Source organism: Salmo salar, chromosome ssa22 (assembly GCF_905237065.1).
Source record: "Salmo salar chromosome ssa22, Ssal_v3.1, whole genome shotgun sequence".
Taxonomy (NCBI): Eukaryota; Metazoa; Chordata; class Actinopteri; order Salmoniformes; family Salmonidae; genus Salmo; species Salmo salar.
In genome coordinates, this window is record NC_059463.1 from 21,704,547 (window position 1) to 21,721,529 (window position 16,983).

At 42.8% G+C, this 16,983-nt stretch overlaps 1 protein-coding gene across 1 annotated transcript in view; it reads left to right on the forward strand.

Moving 5' to 3' along the window:
* ccdc3b (coiled-coil domain containing 3b) overlaps nt 1-16,983 on the forward strand; it is a 43,027-nt gene that overhangs the window by 22,403 nt on the left and 3,641 nt on the right. Inside the window, exon 2 of the mRNA XM_014166755.2 lies at nt 7,458-7,632. Coding sequence (XP_014022230.1) covers nt 7,458-7,632 — 175 coding nt within the window. The remainder of the gene's footprint in view (nt 1-7,457; nt 7,633-16,983) is intronic.

Consider the following 16,983-nt stretch of genomic DNA (forward strand, 5'->3'; position numbering starts at 1 on the left):
TTGTGACGGCCGGCCGCCCAACAACCTGCCCACTTGACCCTATCCCCTCCTCTCTTCTCCAGACCATTTCTGGAGACCTTCTCCCCCTACCTCACCTCGCTCATCAACTCATCCTTGACCGCTGGCTACGTCCCTTCCGTCTTCAAGAGAGCGAGAGTTGCACCCCTTCTGAAAAAAACCTACACTCGATCCCTCCGATGTCAACAACTACAGACCAGTATCCCTTCTTTCTTTCTCTCCAAAACTCTTGAACGTGCCGTCCTTGGCCAGCTCTCCTGCTATCTCTCTCAGAATGACCTTCTTGATCCTAATCAGTCAGGTTTCAAGACTGGGCATTCAACTGAGACTGCTCTTCTCTGTGTCACGGAGGCTCTCCGCACTGCTAAAGCTAACTCTCTCTCCTCTGCTCTCATCCTTCTAGACCTATCTGCTGCCTTTGATACTGTGAACCATCAGATCCTCCTCTCCACCCTCTCCGAGTTGGGCATCTCCGGCGCGGCCCACGCTTGGATTGCGTCCTACCTGACAGGTCGCTCCTACCAGGTGGCGTGGCGAGAATCTGTCTCTGCACCATGCGCTCTCACCACTGGTGTCCCCCAGGGCTCTGTTATAGGCCCTCTCCTATTCTCGCTATACACCAAGTCACTTGGCTCTGTCATATCCTCACATGGTCTCTCCTATCATTGCTATGCAGACGACACACAATTAATCTTCTCCTTTCCCCCTTCTGATAACCAGGCGGCGAATCGCATCTCTGCATGTCTGTCAGACATATCAGTGTGGATGACGGATCACCACCTCAAGCTGAACCTCGGCAAGACGGAGCTGCTCTTCCTCCCGGGGAAGGACTGCCCGTTCCATGATCTCGCCATCACGGTTGACAACTCCCTTGTGTCCTCCTCCCAGAGTGCTAAGAACCTTGGCGTGATCCTGGACAACACCCTGTCGTTCTCCACTAACATCAAGGCGGTGACCCGATCCTGTAGGTTCATGCTCTACAACATTCGCAGAGTACGACCCTGCCTCACACAGGAAGCGGCACAGGTCCTAATCCAGGCACTTGTCATCTCCCGTCTAGATTACTGCAACTCGCTGTTGGCTGGGCTCCTGCCTGTGCCATTAAACCCCTACAACTCATCCAGAACTCCGCAGCCCGTCTGGTGTTCAACCTTCCCAAGTTCTCTCACGTCACCCCGCTCCTCCGCTCTCTCCACTGGCTTCCAGTTGAAGCTTGCATCCGCTACAAGACCATGGTGATTGCCTACGGAGCTGTGAAGGGAACGGCACCTCCATACCTTCAGGCTCTGATCAGGCCCTACACCCAAACAAAGGCACTGCGTTCATCCACCTCTGGCCTGCTGGCCCCCCTACCTCTGAGGAAGCACAGTTCCCGCTCAGCCCAGTCAAAACTGTTCGCTGCTCTGGCACCCCCATGGTGGAACAAGCTCCCTCACGACGCCAGGACAGCGGAGTCAATCACCACCTTCCGGAGACACCTGAAACCCCACCTCTTTAAGGAATACCTAGGATAGGATAAAGTAATCCTTCTAACCCCCCCCCTTAAAAGATTTAGATGCACTATTGTAAAGTGTTTGTTCCACTGGATATCATAAGGTGAATGCACCAATTTCTAAGTTGCTCTGGATAAGAGCGTCTGCTAAATGACTTAAATGTAAATGTAAATATTATTTTGTTAAGTGCTGATGTGCGCGCTGGTTGTTCACGGTCGGTGTTTGTTTGTTTATTGTTTGTTGTAGTTTCACTTTGGATTAAAAGTATGTGGAACTCAAATCACGCTGCGCTTTGGTCTGTCTACCCTCACGATCGTGACATGAAGTTGGTTCTAAGGGGCAGTTGACCTTTCATATAAGGAATTTGATTTATAGCATTTACTTTGACTTAAGCATGACAATTTAGTACTTTTTCCACCACTGTACGTAAGTACATTTAAAACCAGATACTTGACTTTACTCAAGGATTATTTTACTGGGTGACATTCACTTGAGTCATTTTCTATTACGTTTACACAGATCAGACAGACAGGTGTGATACCTCAGATTCAAGGGTGTTCATTTAAAACAATAAAGAAAAGAAACAGGTCTCCTCCTGGTTTCCGCATTCTGGGCTCCAGGGAATGCTGTCTCCTCTTGGGTAGATCACCAAGCCCCTTGGATCTAGCAGACCTTGAGGACGTCTATCTGGTACCAACCTCTCACTATCTCCATCCCTCCCACGTGCTGCCCTCATGGCAACTTTATGGGCCCCGTACGGTTGGTGAGCAATCAGCCCCAAAACACCTCCTTTGGTCTTCATCCACCTGGGGGGGGTCCTTTAGCCTGGCTGACTGTCGGATTGTGGACTACGAGGGTGGGGTCGTCCTTCCGTCCCATCCAATGGCTCCCGAACTCGTCCTGCGTCCCCTTCAGCAGAGCCTCGTTATTCTAGTGTGTCTCCACGGCTCCCAAGAGGTCCTCCAAGGTCTGGGGCATGCATAGGCTCGCCGCCCTCTTCATGTTGTGAGGTAGCGCCTGTTAGAAGTGATCCATGACCACTTTGTCGGTAACGGGGAGGGTAGTTACGTCGATTAGGAGCCATGCCCTGGTGATGCGCAGTAGGTCGCTCATCTGGGCTCGTGGGGAAAGCGTTGGCCACGAACCTCCAGGCTGTACCGGTAGTGGCTGAGTACCTCCCGCTTGAGACCGTCGTAGTAAGCCACCTGTTCGGTGTTGAGGTCATAGTATGCCTTTTGGTTGTCTCTGGACAGGGACGGGAACAGCAGACTCGCCCACTTCGCCTTGAGACATCGTTCCCAGAGTGCTGTCCGTTCGAACGTGCAAAGGTAGGTCTCGATGTCGTCATCGTCCGTTAGCTTGATTAAAAATTGATTGGAATGCAAATCGATCTGCCTTTCTCCCCTCAGCTTCCTGACTTCCTCAAGCAGGCAGACATTCTGTAGACGCTGTTCTTCCAGCGATCATTCCTGAATGTCCTGTTGCTCTTGTTGTGCCCAAAAGAACTGAGCTATCAACTCGTCCATGCCCGTTTCGCGTAAACGTCAACCCTGGTCCGACCACGTTGTCAAATGCCGCGTTCTCCACCACTTGTGGCAGACCAGTTGGTTTGACTTACTCACCAGCCTCAATCAGCCCTAATTAGTCCTGGGCGGACCCGTCGAGACCAGGCACATCCAGCAGAGGGAGCCACCACCACTTGATGTAGACTCCGTCTGTCACCTGGCCTCAACGAGTCTCCCCCTGGTGGCTTATACGCTGTACGCCACATAAGGTATCGTCATTTTTATTCAATTATGGCAATTGAGTACTTTTTCCACCACCGTGTGGCCACATGAACCAACCAGCCAGCTTGTTCCATTTTGGTAGGGCAAAACTCACCAGTCAAACCATCAAAGAAAAGCTAAGAAATAGGAGAAGGCTGCATTAATTAAACCAACGTGCTTTGACTAAACAAGGTTATGACGAGAGGACAAGCTTTCCTATGAAGGAACAGGGTTTTATGTTGAGGGATGGGAGCGAGAGGGAGGTGAGCTGTTTAAAGTTGGGGAATTTGAGAGGGGATGTGAAAAGGAGTCTGAGGGTTTGAAACAAAGGATAATCTCTATAACTGCTGTCCCATCTACTGTATGTAGTTGATACCTTATGCTGAGGGTGTAATATAGATGATAAGTTGGTTTGGCAGAACTGCGACAATATAGCTAGCTAATACAGAAAGCGCATCCAGGATATTACTTGGCTAAGCCAGCAATTTTTTCTACAACCATTGCCTGAGGAACTTTTTGGGAATGTACACAAGTGGTTGGGGCTTAATTATGTTTCTGCTAAGTGCAATGGAATTTGTAGAAGCTGAGTAGAAATTTAAACCAGTGGAAACATTGGCCTGTATTTACTAGTGCTGGTTGACATTACTGCGCCCTCTGTGAGTATTTGATTGGTTTATACATCAGCTTGTAATCCAATAGGAACCAAATGTCCGGAGACTTAGGCTACATGCTAGACTTGAGAAGTAGGGGAAACACTGGCCATATGCAACAGAGCAAAGATTGAGAGAGGAATGGATGGAGGAAGGGTGAGAGAGATCGGGTAAGGGATGGAGGAAGGGAGAAAAAATAGGGACAAAACGTACTGTTCATGAATGATGTGGTATAAAACAATCCACAAAGCCATGCTTGTCAGGATGGGAAGTATCCATGTCTCAGGAGCATGGAATTAATTAAAACCAGTGCATCAGTTATTGTTTTGAGGGAGACATTGGTTCCAGCATCCTTCAAAATATATATTTAAATTAATTTCAAAGCTATTGAAATGAGTACACACAGACATTCTCAGTGGTCTTGTGTATTGTGAGTGTGTTATTGTGTATGTACAAAATAGTTAGTTAGAACCATATGCATTTTTGGGGGGCCAACACAGTCAAACACAGAGTGTTATTCCCGCCGGATCCTCTCTTACCAGCCACATACAGTGCCTTCGGAAAGTATTCAGACACCTTGAATTTGTCCGCATTTTCTAAAATGTATTAGATAGTTTTTTTTTCCTCATCATAGACATTTTTGCAAATGTATTAAAAATAATCAACAGAAATCACATTTACATAAGTATTCAGACCCTTTACTCAGTACTTTGTTGAAGCACATTTGGCAGCGATTACAGCCACGATTCTTCTTGGGTATGACGCTACAAGCTTGGCACACCTGTATTTGGGGAGTTTCTACTATTCTTCTCTGCAGATCCTCTCAAGCTCTGTCAGTTTGGATGGGGAGCGTTGCTGCATAGCTATTTTCGGGTCTCTCCAGATTTGTTTGATCGGGTTCAAGTGAACCACTCAAGGACATTCAGAAACTTATCCCGAAGCCACTCCAGCTTTGTCTTGGCTTCTGGGCTTAGGGTCGTTGTCCTGTTGGAAGGTGAACCTTCACCCCAGTCTGAGGACCTGAGCACTCTGGAGCAGGTTTTCATCAAGGATCTCTTTGTACTTTGCTGTGTTCATCTTGGCCTCGATCCTGACTAGTCTCCCAGTCCCTGCCGCTGAAAAACATCCCTACAGCATGATACTGCCACCACCACGCTTCACCGTAGGGATGGTGCCAGGTTTCCTCCAGACGTGATGCTTGGTATTCAGGCCAAAGAGTTAAATCTTGGTTTCATCCGACCAGAGAATCTTGTTTCTCATGGTCTGAGAGTCCTTTCGGTGCCTTTTGGCAAACTCCAAGCGGGCTGTCATGTGCCCTTCACTGAGGAGCTGCTTCCGTCTGGCCACTCTACCATGAAGGCCTGATTGGTAGCGTGCTGCAGAGATGGATGTCGTTCTGGAAGGTTCTCCCATCTCCACAGTGGAGCTCTAGAGCTCTGTCAGAGTGACCATAGGTTCTTGGTCACCTAACTGACCAAAGCCCTTCTCCCCCGATTACTCAGTTTGGTCGGGCGACCAGCTCTAGGAAGAGTATTGGTAGTTCCAAACTTTTTACATTTAAGGATGATGGAAGCCACTTTGTTCTTGGGGACTTTCAATGCTGCAGAACTGTTTTGGTACCCTTCCCGAGGTCTGTGCCTCGACACAATCCTGTCTCAGAGCACTACAGACAATTCCTTCAACCTCATGGCTTGATTTTTGCTTTGACATGCACTGTCAACTGTGGGCCCTTATATAAACAGGTGTGTACCTTTTCCAAATCATGTCAAATCAATTGAATTTACCACAGGTGGACTCCACTCAAGTTGTAGAAACATCTTAAGGATGATCAATGGGAACAGGATGCACCTGAGCTCAATTTCGAGTCTCATAGCGAAGGTATTTCTGTTTATAAATTTGCAAAAATCTCTAAACCTGTTTTTGCTTTGTCATTATGGGGTATTGTGTGTAGATTGCTGAGAAAGTTTTTGAAAAATGTAATACATTTCAGAATAAGGCTGTAACGTAACAAAATGTGGAAAAAGTCAAGGGGTCTGAATACTTTCCGAAGGCACTGTAGCTCTTAGGGTTGACCTTGTGTTGCCTCTGCTAACATTCCAGTGCCGGAGTTGGCCATCATTATCAACGTTATGAGTGACCCCCGCTGTAGGGACAAAACATCAGGCTGTCTAGGTCAGACAAAAACATACAAACATAGAGCTCATGCACACACATACACACACATAGATGAGGTGCCTTTTTATTTTGTATTTTTGTGCCATACTAAATTTTCGTTCACTACCCTCAAAACCCAATGTAACAATTCTCGCATGCAGCTACTGTCACTCATAACCTAGATGGAGTCTAGATGCATGGACTGGGGGGGGTGTGGAAGCTGTTGATTGGAGAAGATACTGTAACATATACTGTTCTGTGCTGACCGTCATTATTTGAACCTAACAGAATGCATGAGATAAGTTTTCTCTGAAGAACAGTGGTTCAAGCATCTGTCAGATGTTGATTGCTTGAATCATTTGAATAACACAGCTGTTTAACTCCTGATAATCACATTAAAAATCTATCTGTTTGAACAAACACACAATTTCCTTCCAGCTTTATAATTCAAAATGATGTCATACCAGGCCATTTAACATTTTCCTGCATTAGGAAACAATCCATGGAAGAACTCACGTGTCCTTCCTTCACCGCAATGTAGGCTTGATTATTACTTATAATAAACTCTGCAGGCCATTACGTGATCTATTCTCTGTAATTGAGTAGCACAAACATAAATCTGAACTTTTCCTCAGGCTTGCCCATGGAAAGCAGCCAAAGCTCACAGTAAAGAAAGGAGCAGTGCCCTTAACGAGAGGCAGACCAAATAAGTGTGTCATTTCTCCTCCTTTTATGCCAGGGTAACCATGGTGTTGTATTAATATGTATTTTGCCACCTTGAGAGATGTGATAACAGACTTCCTTCATTTGATGGGAGGTGTGTGTGTGTGTGTGGATATGTGTGTGTGTGTGCAGATGTCTGCTTGGAGAGGTTATGAGTGACATGGTTTAAACACCACAATTAATAAAAACAACAGAACGAAAGAAGAGAGGATGTGAGACATAGAGAGAGTATGCCACTTAGTTTAGATGAGTTTGGATGTGAACTTTCAATGTTTCACCTGGAGGTAAATGTAATTGTGCTGCCAAATGCCTTTGTAATACTTAAGTGTTTTTGTGTAGCTGCTGAAGAATTGTTATAATATTTTACTGCAGGTGCTCTAACTGTTATGCTACGGGTATTCCCCTCCGTGTCACACGATTGGAGGTTTTATTAGACAGCTGTGGCCCAAAGCATAGTTGAGATAAACAGATACCAAAGCCACACACTGAGGAGGATAAAATACATGTTATTTTAACCCAGTCTAAAACCCCAACGGCAGTATCACAAAATCTGCCACACTTCAGTCTCAAAGCCTTACAGTATGAGAGTGTGTCTGTGTGTGTGGAATTCAAATGCAATGCATCTTGATCCCCTGTCTCTCTGTGTTCCTCAGGATGGATGAGAACTACAACATCATCCCCCATGGGGTTAACTTCCAAGACCCAATCTTCCCAGACACACCAGAGAACCACCGCATGTTCGCCAGCCTCTTCCAGTTCTCCAACTGCACGGCCGGAATCACAGTCCACACCTACACCCCAGAGTGGGAGGCTCAGGAAGACAGCCGGGTACAAATTAAACTTATCTATCGCTCTTGTTTATGTGTGCCTTTATTACAAAAGTCTTAACAGCATCGCTTAAACAGCATCTCCTAAACCACCAAAGAGCAAGATCGGCAAAGAAAAACAACCTAGGTTGGAAGAATCTCATCAAAACACATGCAGGAAACCTTTGACAGACACACTATATACAGCTGATCAAATTTCCTTGCCATTCCCCATGGCTGAGGTAGCATGCAGCGTTGCATATTGTAGCAAGTCTTCCATGATCACCTGCACTTGATAGACAGGAAGATTTTAGTAAAAGGTAGTGCTGCATAGTATTATGTTTAGCTTAACCTCCCCTTAACCCCCAATCAGTGAACAGTGCCTATAATGAAACAGAATGCAATAGGAGCAGTGGTGTTTTGAGCCCCACATTTTTAGCCCAAAAAATATTAATGATACTTGAGTTAATAAAGCCTCCATTCAATCATACAAACATGGTCTCTTTTTTGCTTTCTTGAGTAAGGCAGCTCCAAAATGCAGGTGTTTCAGCCTAGCTCAGTGCTCTCTGTGGTGGTGGGGCAGCCAGCGGAAAATGTGGAGCGTAGGGGTTGGTAATGTTCTCTAGTTGCGCCGTGATTGGCTTAGTGTTCTGTCACACATGGGGACACTACATCACTGACAAATCTATGGGTAGAGCTACAAAATTCAAGCCCCTTGGGAGCTACCATAGAGTTACATTATAAGTGCCAATCCAAGAAGGCTCAAGGTCATTGGCCACAGATAAAATGATGTCAAATCACGTTATATCTACAGTAGCTTTGATTGGACATACTTTCAAAATCTTAGCTAGAAGTAAAAGGGTAGGTAACACATTCGCCACGCTGATCCTCAAGACAGGGGCCCCTCAGGGGTGCTTGCTCAGTCCCCTCCTGTACTCCCTGTTCACTCATGACTGCATGGCCAGGCACGACTCCAACACCATCATTAAGTTTGCCGATGACACAACAGTTTGATTTGAAGTCAACAATCTACTGGCAAATCCTTTTTAATCCTTGTCATATGAAGTGAAATAATGAAGAGAAATTATAGATAAAAAGTATCGGTGCTCATCGGGCATTGGACATAAACATTATACAGCAAGTTGGAAATCGCACCTTCAACAATGAGTGGTTTGGAAGGAATCAGTGGCTAACTGTAAGCATTGCAAAGCAATCACTAGCCTGTTATTCATTGGAGTAGGTGTGTGGTCCCAATTCTCGGTTTAAGGTTCTCTTTCCATGCTTAAAATTATAAACATTCAACGTTGGCCATGCTGTCAATCTAGCATGATTTCTGTCGTGCTCATAACAAGTGTTAACTCAGAACTGGGAAATCTGACTTCAGTGAGTTCAAGACAACTGGGAACTCAGGAAAAAACTAGCTCCGACAGGGAAAATACATTTTGAACCGTTATCCAACTTCCAAATTGTAAATTGGGAACTCGAGCCTCATTCTAAAGCTATTCCCGGAAGATCACTGACGTCATCATGATTCAACCTTGTTTTTTTCCCGAGTTCCCAGATGTTTTCAAAGCAACATAAATCCAGAGAATGCCAAGCTTTGATGATAAAGTTTGACAAAATTTGCCCACAAAGGACCGCCGCACCTCATTCCTGTTCAAGTGAGTACAGCACAGCAAGTTGAGTCCAAAAATGTCTTGTATGCTGCTGTATAAATTATGTAATATGCCAGGGAGATATGTATACTGTAGCTAAGAAAGTAATACTGAGGTATGTTTTGTAGTAAACTGTTAGTAGCCCATGTGCTTCACCCTAATAATTTGATCTATTTTCCCCTCTGAATTTTGCCTACCGTTCTGACTTGTTGGTGCACATGTAGCCTATAACCTGTTTTAGAGAAATGTAATCATCAAATATTGTAAGAGCTTTCATTGTCGGCTTATATGCCCCCTTTATTTATCCTACGGTTCTGACTTGATGTACAGGGAGAACACTGTAAGTATGTTCTGAACAAACAGTTATATTGACTAAATCCGTCCTAGCTCGCTCATTAATGTCTTAATCAAAATTTACAGATTGCCTCTTATCCGCTTGTCGTCCCCTTATGCCATAGTTTGTACATCTCAATTGTCAGTAGAAACCACATTTGTTTAAGCATGTCAGCCATGTCAGATATGTTTTTTTAAAAGCTAGTAAATTAGGCTGAATTAACTGTTTTGCTGCCAGACAAGGCTCCGCAGATAGCCACGTGTAGCAGAGGTAAAGTGTTGGGACTGCTGTTGGAACTCTGCTGTTGGGATAGCTTTATGTAGGCCCTAACAGTTTGTTGTCACCGTTTGTCACCTTTATAGTGCAATTAATGCATTGTTTAGTGTTGTGTTGTGTAGTGGCTTTGCTGGTATGCACCCCCCAATTTGTTTGTTTTGTTTGTCCCACCAAGATTTACATGCTAAAATTGCCACTGAATAGGAGCCCCCACTTCACAGGGAATGGAATTGTATGCTATCCAGAAAGCATTCTGCTAACTGACAGGGGGGGGGGGGGGCTGATCCGAAATAGGGGATTTTATTTTTGCTTTGGGGAGGATTATGTGAAATTGTGTATTTATTGGATACAGGGGAGGGTAGTGAATCTTTTCCCTGTTTTACATGCACCATTTGCAGGTTTTACTATATAATTTCTTCCTTACAGCCACATTTCCTCATCTGCTTGCATGCGCCTCCCCTATCAAGGTGTTTTGGTACTTCCATTACTTTTCTGTGCACTTGCTATACAGTCAACTCTATCCTGCCCTCTATCCATAGTGATAATAGTGGTAGGTGGATTTTTGTCACGTCCTGACCATAGTAAGTTGTTATTTTCTATGGTAGAGTAGGTCAGGGTGTGACAGGGGGTGTTTGTCTATGTTTTGTATTTCTATGTTCAGTTTCTAGTTTTGTATTTCTATGTTGGTTTTGTTTGGTATGATGTCCAATTAGAGGTAGCTGGTTGTCGTTGTCTCTAATTGGAGGTCATATTTAAGCTGATGTTTGTCCCACCTGTTTTTGTGGGTGATTATTTTTTGAGTAGTGTTTATTTCTCTCTGCGTCACGGTTTGTTGGTTTTGTTATTGTAGTTATTTGTGTATCGCAACGTTTCACGTAATAAATAAATATGTGGAACTACAACCATGCTGCACTTTGGTCCGATCCTTTTGACAGCCGTGACAATTTTGTCCAGATCTGCAACAGCAATCATTAATCATTAACTAGCAATCATACCACACATAAAATCATTAAAATCTCTTCACATAAAAAATTGATTAATTTATATGAAACTATTTGTTTTAAATGATTATTTGCTTCAAATTGAATAAAGTACTTCCCAATTGTAGTAGTTGGGGTTTGGTGACATCGCGGTGAATCGAATCATGGGAATCATTTGTGAATTGCAGAAGTAATCAATTTTTTTTTAGCTGTAGCCTTCCTTTCCAATTGTGTCGCTGCAAAACAAATTTTGTAGGTAGTTTAGGTTTATTTGGTCATTCAATTTATGGGACATTGCAACTCAAAAGATGCTAGTAGTCAGCCTGAAGTAAACACTTCTAAAGGTAAGATATATATATATATATATATGCTTATTGGCTCTATAAAACCCGCCATGAATGCTGAAATTTTCACATTTTTCCCCAAAAACATTACTATTTAAATGTTGACTGCAAAGTAGGCCTTCCTGACAGAATGATATCATGATGATTTGTATCAATTGGGTGCACATTTGTTTTGCATACTCTGCCATCACAAACTAAGTGTACAAAACATTAGGAACACCTTTCTAATATTAAGTTGCACCCCCTTTTGCCCTCAGAACAGCCTCCATTTGTTGGGGCATGAACTTTACAAGGTTAACTAGCAATCATACCATACATAAAATCATTCAAATCTGCACAAATGTTCAATATAAATCCACAAGAATATAGAGGAATATCCATGTCTCAGGGCTTACAAATATTTTTTTTTACCTGTATCCTCCCCTTCATCTACACTGCTTGAAGTGGATTTAACAAGTGATGTCAATAACTGGTCAGTCTATATCATAGAAAGAGCAGGTGTTCCTAATGTTTTGTGCACTCAGTGTATACATAGCATCAACATTTTTTTATCTGATTTCCCACTAGCTGATCATTGTCTGCAGCCAGCTCTGTTCGTAGTGTAATGAGACAAACAGGGAGAAGTGGTCAAGTCGAATATCCACACTTATAAACACAGGGTTGCTACAGTTATTGTTATTTGTGGTGGTAATCATTCTTTTTGAGTACATTTTATGAGAGGGAAATGTATGTAAATCATTTCTACAGTACAAGGGGATGGCCATGTGAAAATATTTTTTACATCCCTAATAGTGGCTTTGTAGTCAGGGCTAACCACAATCTTCAAATGTCTACTGAGGAGAGGCTTGTAAGTGTAATTTGTTCTTTGTGGCTGGGAGACCAGAATTCTTTAGGTGGTGGATAGAGGCCTTGCTCTGATGGTGCAGACAGTCAGACTCCCCTTAGTTAGAGCTCTGCTGTGCTTCTCTCTCTAAGTGTCAATGCAGAGTAGAGTATGTTGACTGGAGAGTGGGATGCGGCTGAGAGACAAGGAGAGGCATACAGGTTTTTTATCCATCTATGGAGTTTTCTACAATGAGCACAGAACAGAAATCTATTAGACTGTACTTGTAATGGCTATTTGACCAAGAAGGAGAGGGATGGAGTGCTGCATCAGATGACCTGGCCATCACAATCACCTGACCTCAACCCAATTGAGATAGTTTGGGATGAGTTGGACCGCAGAGTGAAGCAAAAGCAACCAACAAGTGCTCAGCATATGTGGGTACTCCTTCAAGACTGTTGGAAAAGCATTCATCATGAAGCTGGTTGAGAGAATCCCAAGAGTGTGCAAAGCTGTCATCAAAGCAAAGGGTGGCTACTTTGAAGAATCTCAAACATAAAATATATTTAGATGTGTTTAAAACTTATTTGCTAACTACATGATTCTATATGTGTTATTTAATAGTTTTGATGTCTTCAGTATTATTCTACAATGTAGAAAATAGTCAAAATAAAGAAAAACCCTTGAATGAGTAGGTGTGTCCAAACTTTTGACTGGTACTGTAGGTAAAACATTTTGGTAAAACTTTATTTGGGTAGTCCATCTGTAGATGCTCTACAGGCATTTTAGATGCTCTACAGTAACATTTCAACTTAACCCTTAACCTAACCCTAAACTTAACCCTAAACCTTACCCTAACCCTTAATCTAAACCTAATCCTAACCGTAACCTTAGCAAGCAGTTGCTTAGCGACAGATAGTTTGTTGATAGTAGGACCATCTTTAGAGCATTTACAGATGGACTATCTGGACTGTTCAAATTAAGTGTGACCAAATTATTGGATCAGTTTCAAAGCCCTGTCCCGTGGTCCTGATTTGAAGTAGGTTGAGGGAAAAGTGTGCCTCATACGCATTGTAAGATACTGAATGCTAGTAAACATGCTGATGTCTACACATTTCTCCATAACCTATCCATGGTTCACCTCAGAGTTCCAGTGTCAAGATCAACGCCAGTGATTACATCATAGAGTCCTGTACGGTCCCTTTATAGAAACGAATAATCTGCCATTTCAATGTCTTTAGATGCCATTCATTGAATTCAAGATTTACATCAGTCTTCTCTGTTTCCAATCATGTGCTAACTGCACATAAAAGCCTTCTTTCACGATGAAGGAATAAGAATTGGCTTATTTCCATTAATGACCACATCTCAGCTCAAATCTGTAATCAGAGGCAAAGCCAAGGAAATGCACAATGTTTTTCTTATGATTACACTCGTATTACAAAATAACTGAAAGGAATGGCTAGGCCCACAGGCTGGACTGTGTGACAGCACAACGCAATCATATACTGTCATCATGCCACACAGACATGACTGTTACTGCTGTGTAAGAATGACATTCTAGGGTCTTCACATGTAAAACGAATGATAATTACCCAACACACATGATGTTATGATTATAGTCGTCAATTTCCTGCGTTAGACTGAAAATCTCATGCCCATGGAGGTATCTTCAACTGGGACCCACAGCTGTTTTCCCTCAAAAACCTTTGATGTCCCTCTAATAACATGGGAAAATGTTCCACTAAGGCTGGAAATAAATGTATTAATGAAGAGATGAGTGTCAAGATTGCATATTATGTCAATGATTCTATGGAACCTGGGTCCCTACCATTATGACCACAGTGATACATCATTCATGTGCCACTTATGATTAGTGGCATTTATTGGCATTTCCAATAACAATGACAGAAAGATGTGGAAATGGGGACTTTACTCTGGGTACCTCTGGTCTGAATGAAAAATACTCAGGCAAACAAGCTCCATCTCTCCTTCCAAATGTTTTGGTTACCTGGAATTTTCTGTTAAGAGTTACCTGCTGAGTGTCCTGGCTGGTCTAGCAGTAATGACGCAGCCTCCAGCACATACTGTATATACTATATACTGTATACAGTGACGGCATAGGTTCGAATCTGGCCTACTGCTATTTGACAAAACCGCATTGTTTTTTTCTCTATTTACTGAGTGATCGATAGAGCTATAGATACCATATCTTATGACAAACAACTTACAGTGCCTTCAGAAAGTATTCATAAGCCTTGATTTTTTTCCCACATTTTGTTACGTTACAGCCTTATTCTAAAATTGATTAAATAAAAAATGGTCCTCATCAATCTATACACAATACCCCATAATGACAGAGCAAAAATAGTTTAGACATTTTTGAAAATGTATTAAAAATAAAAACTTAAATATCATATTTAAGTAAGTATTCAGACCATTTACTCAGTACTTTGATGTAGCACCTTTGGCATCGATTACAGCTTCGAGTCTTCTTGGGTATGACGCTTCAAGCTTGGCACACCTGTATTTGGGGAGTTTATCCCATGCTTCTCTCTCTGTGTGCTTAGGGTCGTTGTCCTGTTCGAAGGTGAGCCTTTGCCCCAGTCTGAGGTCCTGAGAGCTCTGGAGCAGGTTTTCATCAAGGATCTCTCTGTACTTTGCTCCGTTGATCTTTCCCTCGATCCTGACTAGTCCCTGCTGCTGAAAAACATCCCCACAGCATGATGCTGCCACCATCATGCTTCACTGTAGGGATGTTGTCAAGTTTCCTCCTCCTTCCTCGTGTTTCTCATGGTCCTTCAGGTGTCTTTTGGCAAACTCCAAGCGGGCTGTTGTGTGCCTTTTACTGAGGAGTGGCTTCTGTCTGGCCATTGTCCATCAAGCCTGGATTGGTGGAGTGCTGCAGAGATGGTTGACCTTCTGGAAGGTTCTCCCATCTCCACAGAGGAACTTTGGAGCTCTGTCAGAGTGACCATCCGGTTCTTGGTCACCTCCCTGACCAAGGCCCTTCTTCCCCGATTGCTCAGTTTGGCCGGGTGGCCAGGTCTAGGAAGGGTCTTAGTGGTTCCAAACTTCTTCCAATGAAGAATGATGGAGGCCACTGCGTTCTTGGGGACCTTCAATGTTGCAGATATTTTTTGGTACCCTTCCCCCGATCTCTTGCTCGACACAATCCTCTCTCGGAGCTCTACGGACAATTCCTTCGACCTCATGGCTTGGTTTTTGCTCTGACATGCACTGTCAACTGTGGGACCTTATATAGACAGGTGTGTGCCTTTCCAAATAAATGTCCATTGAATTTACCACAGGTGGACTCCAATCAAGTTGTAGAAACATCTCAAGGATGATCAATGGAAGCAGGATGCACCTGAGGTCAATTTCGAGTCTCATAGCAAAGGGTCTGAATTCTTATGTAAATAAGATATATATATATAATATTTTTTTCTACTTTTGCAAACATTTCGCATTGTTATTGTGGGGTATTATGTGTAGATTGATGAGGGGGGGAAAAAGTATTTAATTCATTTTAGAATAACAAATTGTGGGAAAAAATCAAAGGGTCTGAATACTTTCTGAATGCACTGTATATAGGAGAGGTCGCAATTTACGCGATCAACAGGCCATGCCAACAGCCAGCCACAAAATAAAATGAGCCAGGCTCTTTTACGCCGTCTTCCGAATGGTAGCTATAAATGCAGAGGTTGCGCACAGTGCAGCAATATGATGAAGTGTGAAAGTTTCTGCCACCGACATAGAGGAAAACAGTTCCAAATAAATGACATTGTTACGTGCTCCACCACCCATGTTATCTACATGATTATATGTCCATGTGGGCTGTGTTATGTAGGTAAAACCTCTCGTTCTCTGAAACAGAGAATTATTGAACATCAGGAGAAACGACAGGGATTATCCATTTGCAGTACATTTTAATGACCAAAAACATGACATTTCTACCTTTTAGATTTTGTGGCACAGAGAAAGTTAAGATATCAGACAGGGGAGGGGATATAAATAATACTCTGAGTGACAGAGAATGTTATGGGATTTTCAACCTCCAGACATTATTTCCTGAAGGTCTTAATGATGAAATGCCCATGCATGTTATTTTGTAAATGTGAACATGAGTTAATGCCTCCACTTCAGATGACTCTGACGTTTTTCTTGCGCTGTACCCAATGATTTACGAAAACTTGCTTGATGGGTCGATGTCCTCATTGTGGTTTTACAGATGTGTTTAATACGTTTTATGTACACACTTTATTCGAATATTTATGAAATGCGCATTGTTATATTTGCTAACACTTACTTATTTTCCCTTGACTCCAACCACATTCGATGCATTGAACGGATGTGGGTGGAGCTATGTCTACATAAGGGTGCTAATTAAAAAAAAATGTACAAAAGCTTTGACGAAGGCCGAAACATAAAGCTTAATTAATAAAGAGCAGTGATACTATCAAGAGCAGTGATACTATCAAGAGCAGTGTGTGGGTTTAAAAAAAAAAATTCTCATCTTATTCAACTGTTACCATGCATCTGCAAAAAAGATAGCTCAGATGTGCAAGTGTCTTTTGAATTTTAGAACTACTGGCTAAAAAGTATCCAAAAGAACCAGGGAATATCTTTAAATACAAGTAGACTTCACTGTTGGTCTTAGAAGATTTAACACTATCAACAAACATGATAGGTTACTCTCCTCAGTACTACCACTGTTAACTGATGACACCTGTCATCATTTTGAAGAAATTACCTTGTGTTTATCGTTAATCATTAAAGTTGTGCGTCATGTGTTTTGAATGAAGGGAATATTCTTCAGTTGGATAGTATGTTCACCTACAACTTAGCTGTAGAAACACAGTAAATTAGCAGATATCTTTCATCCTCAATATCAGTGTATTCTCGTTCAAAGGATTAGGTCTAATTCATGACATATGAGGTGAAAAATTCTTAGAATCTGT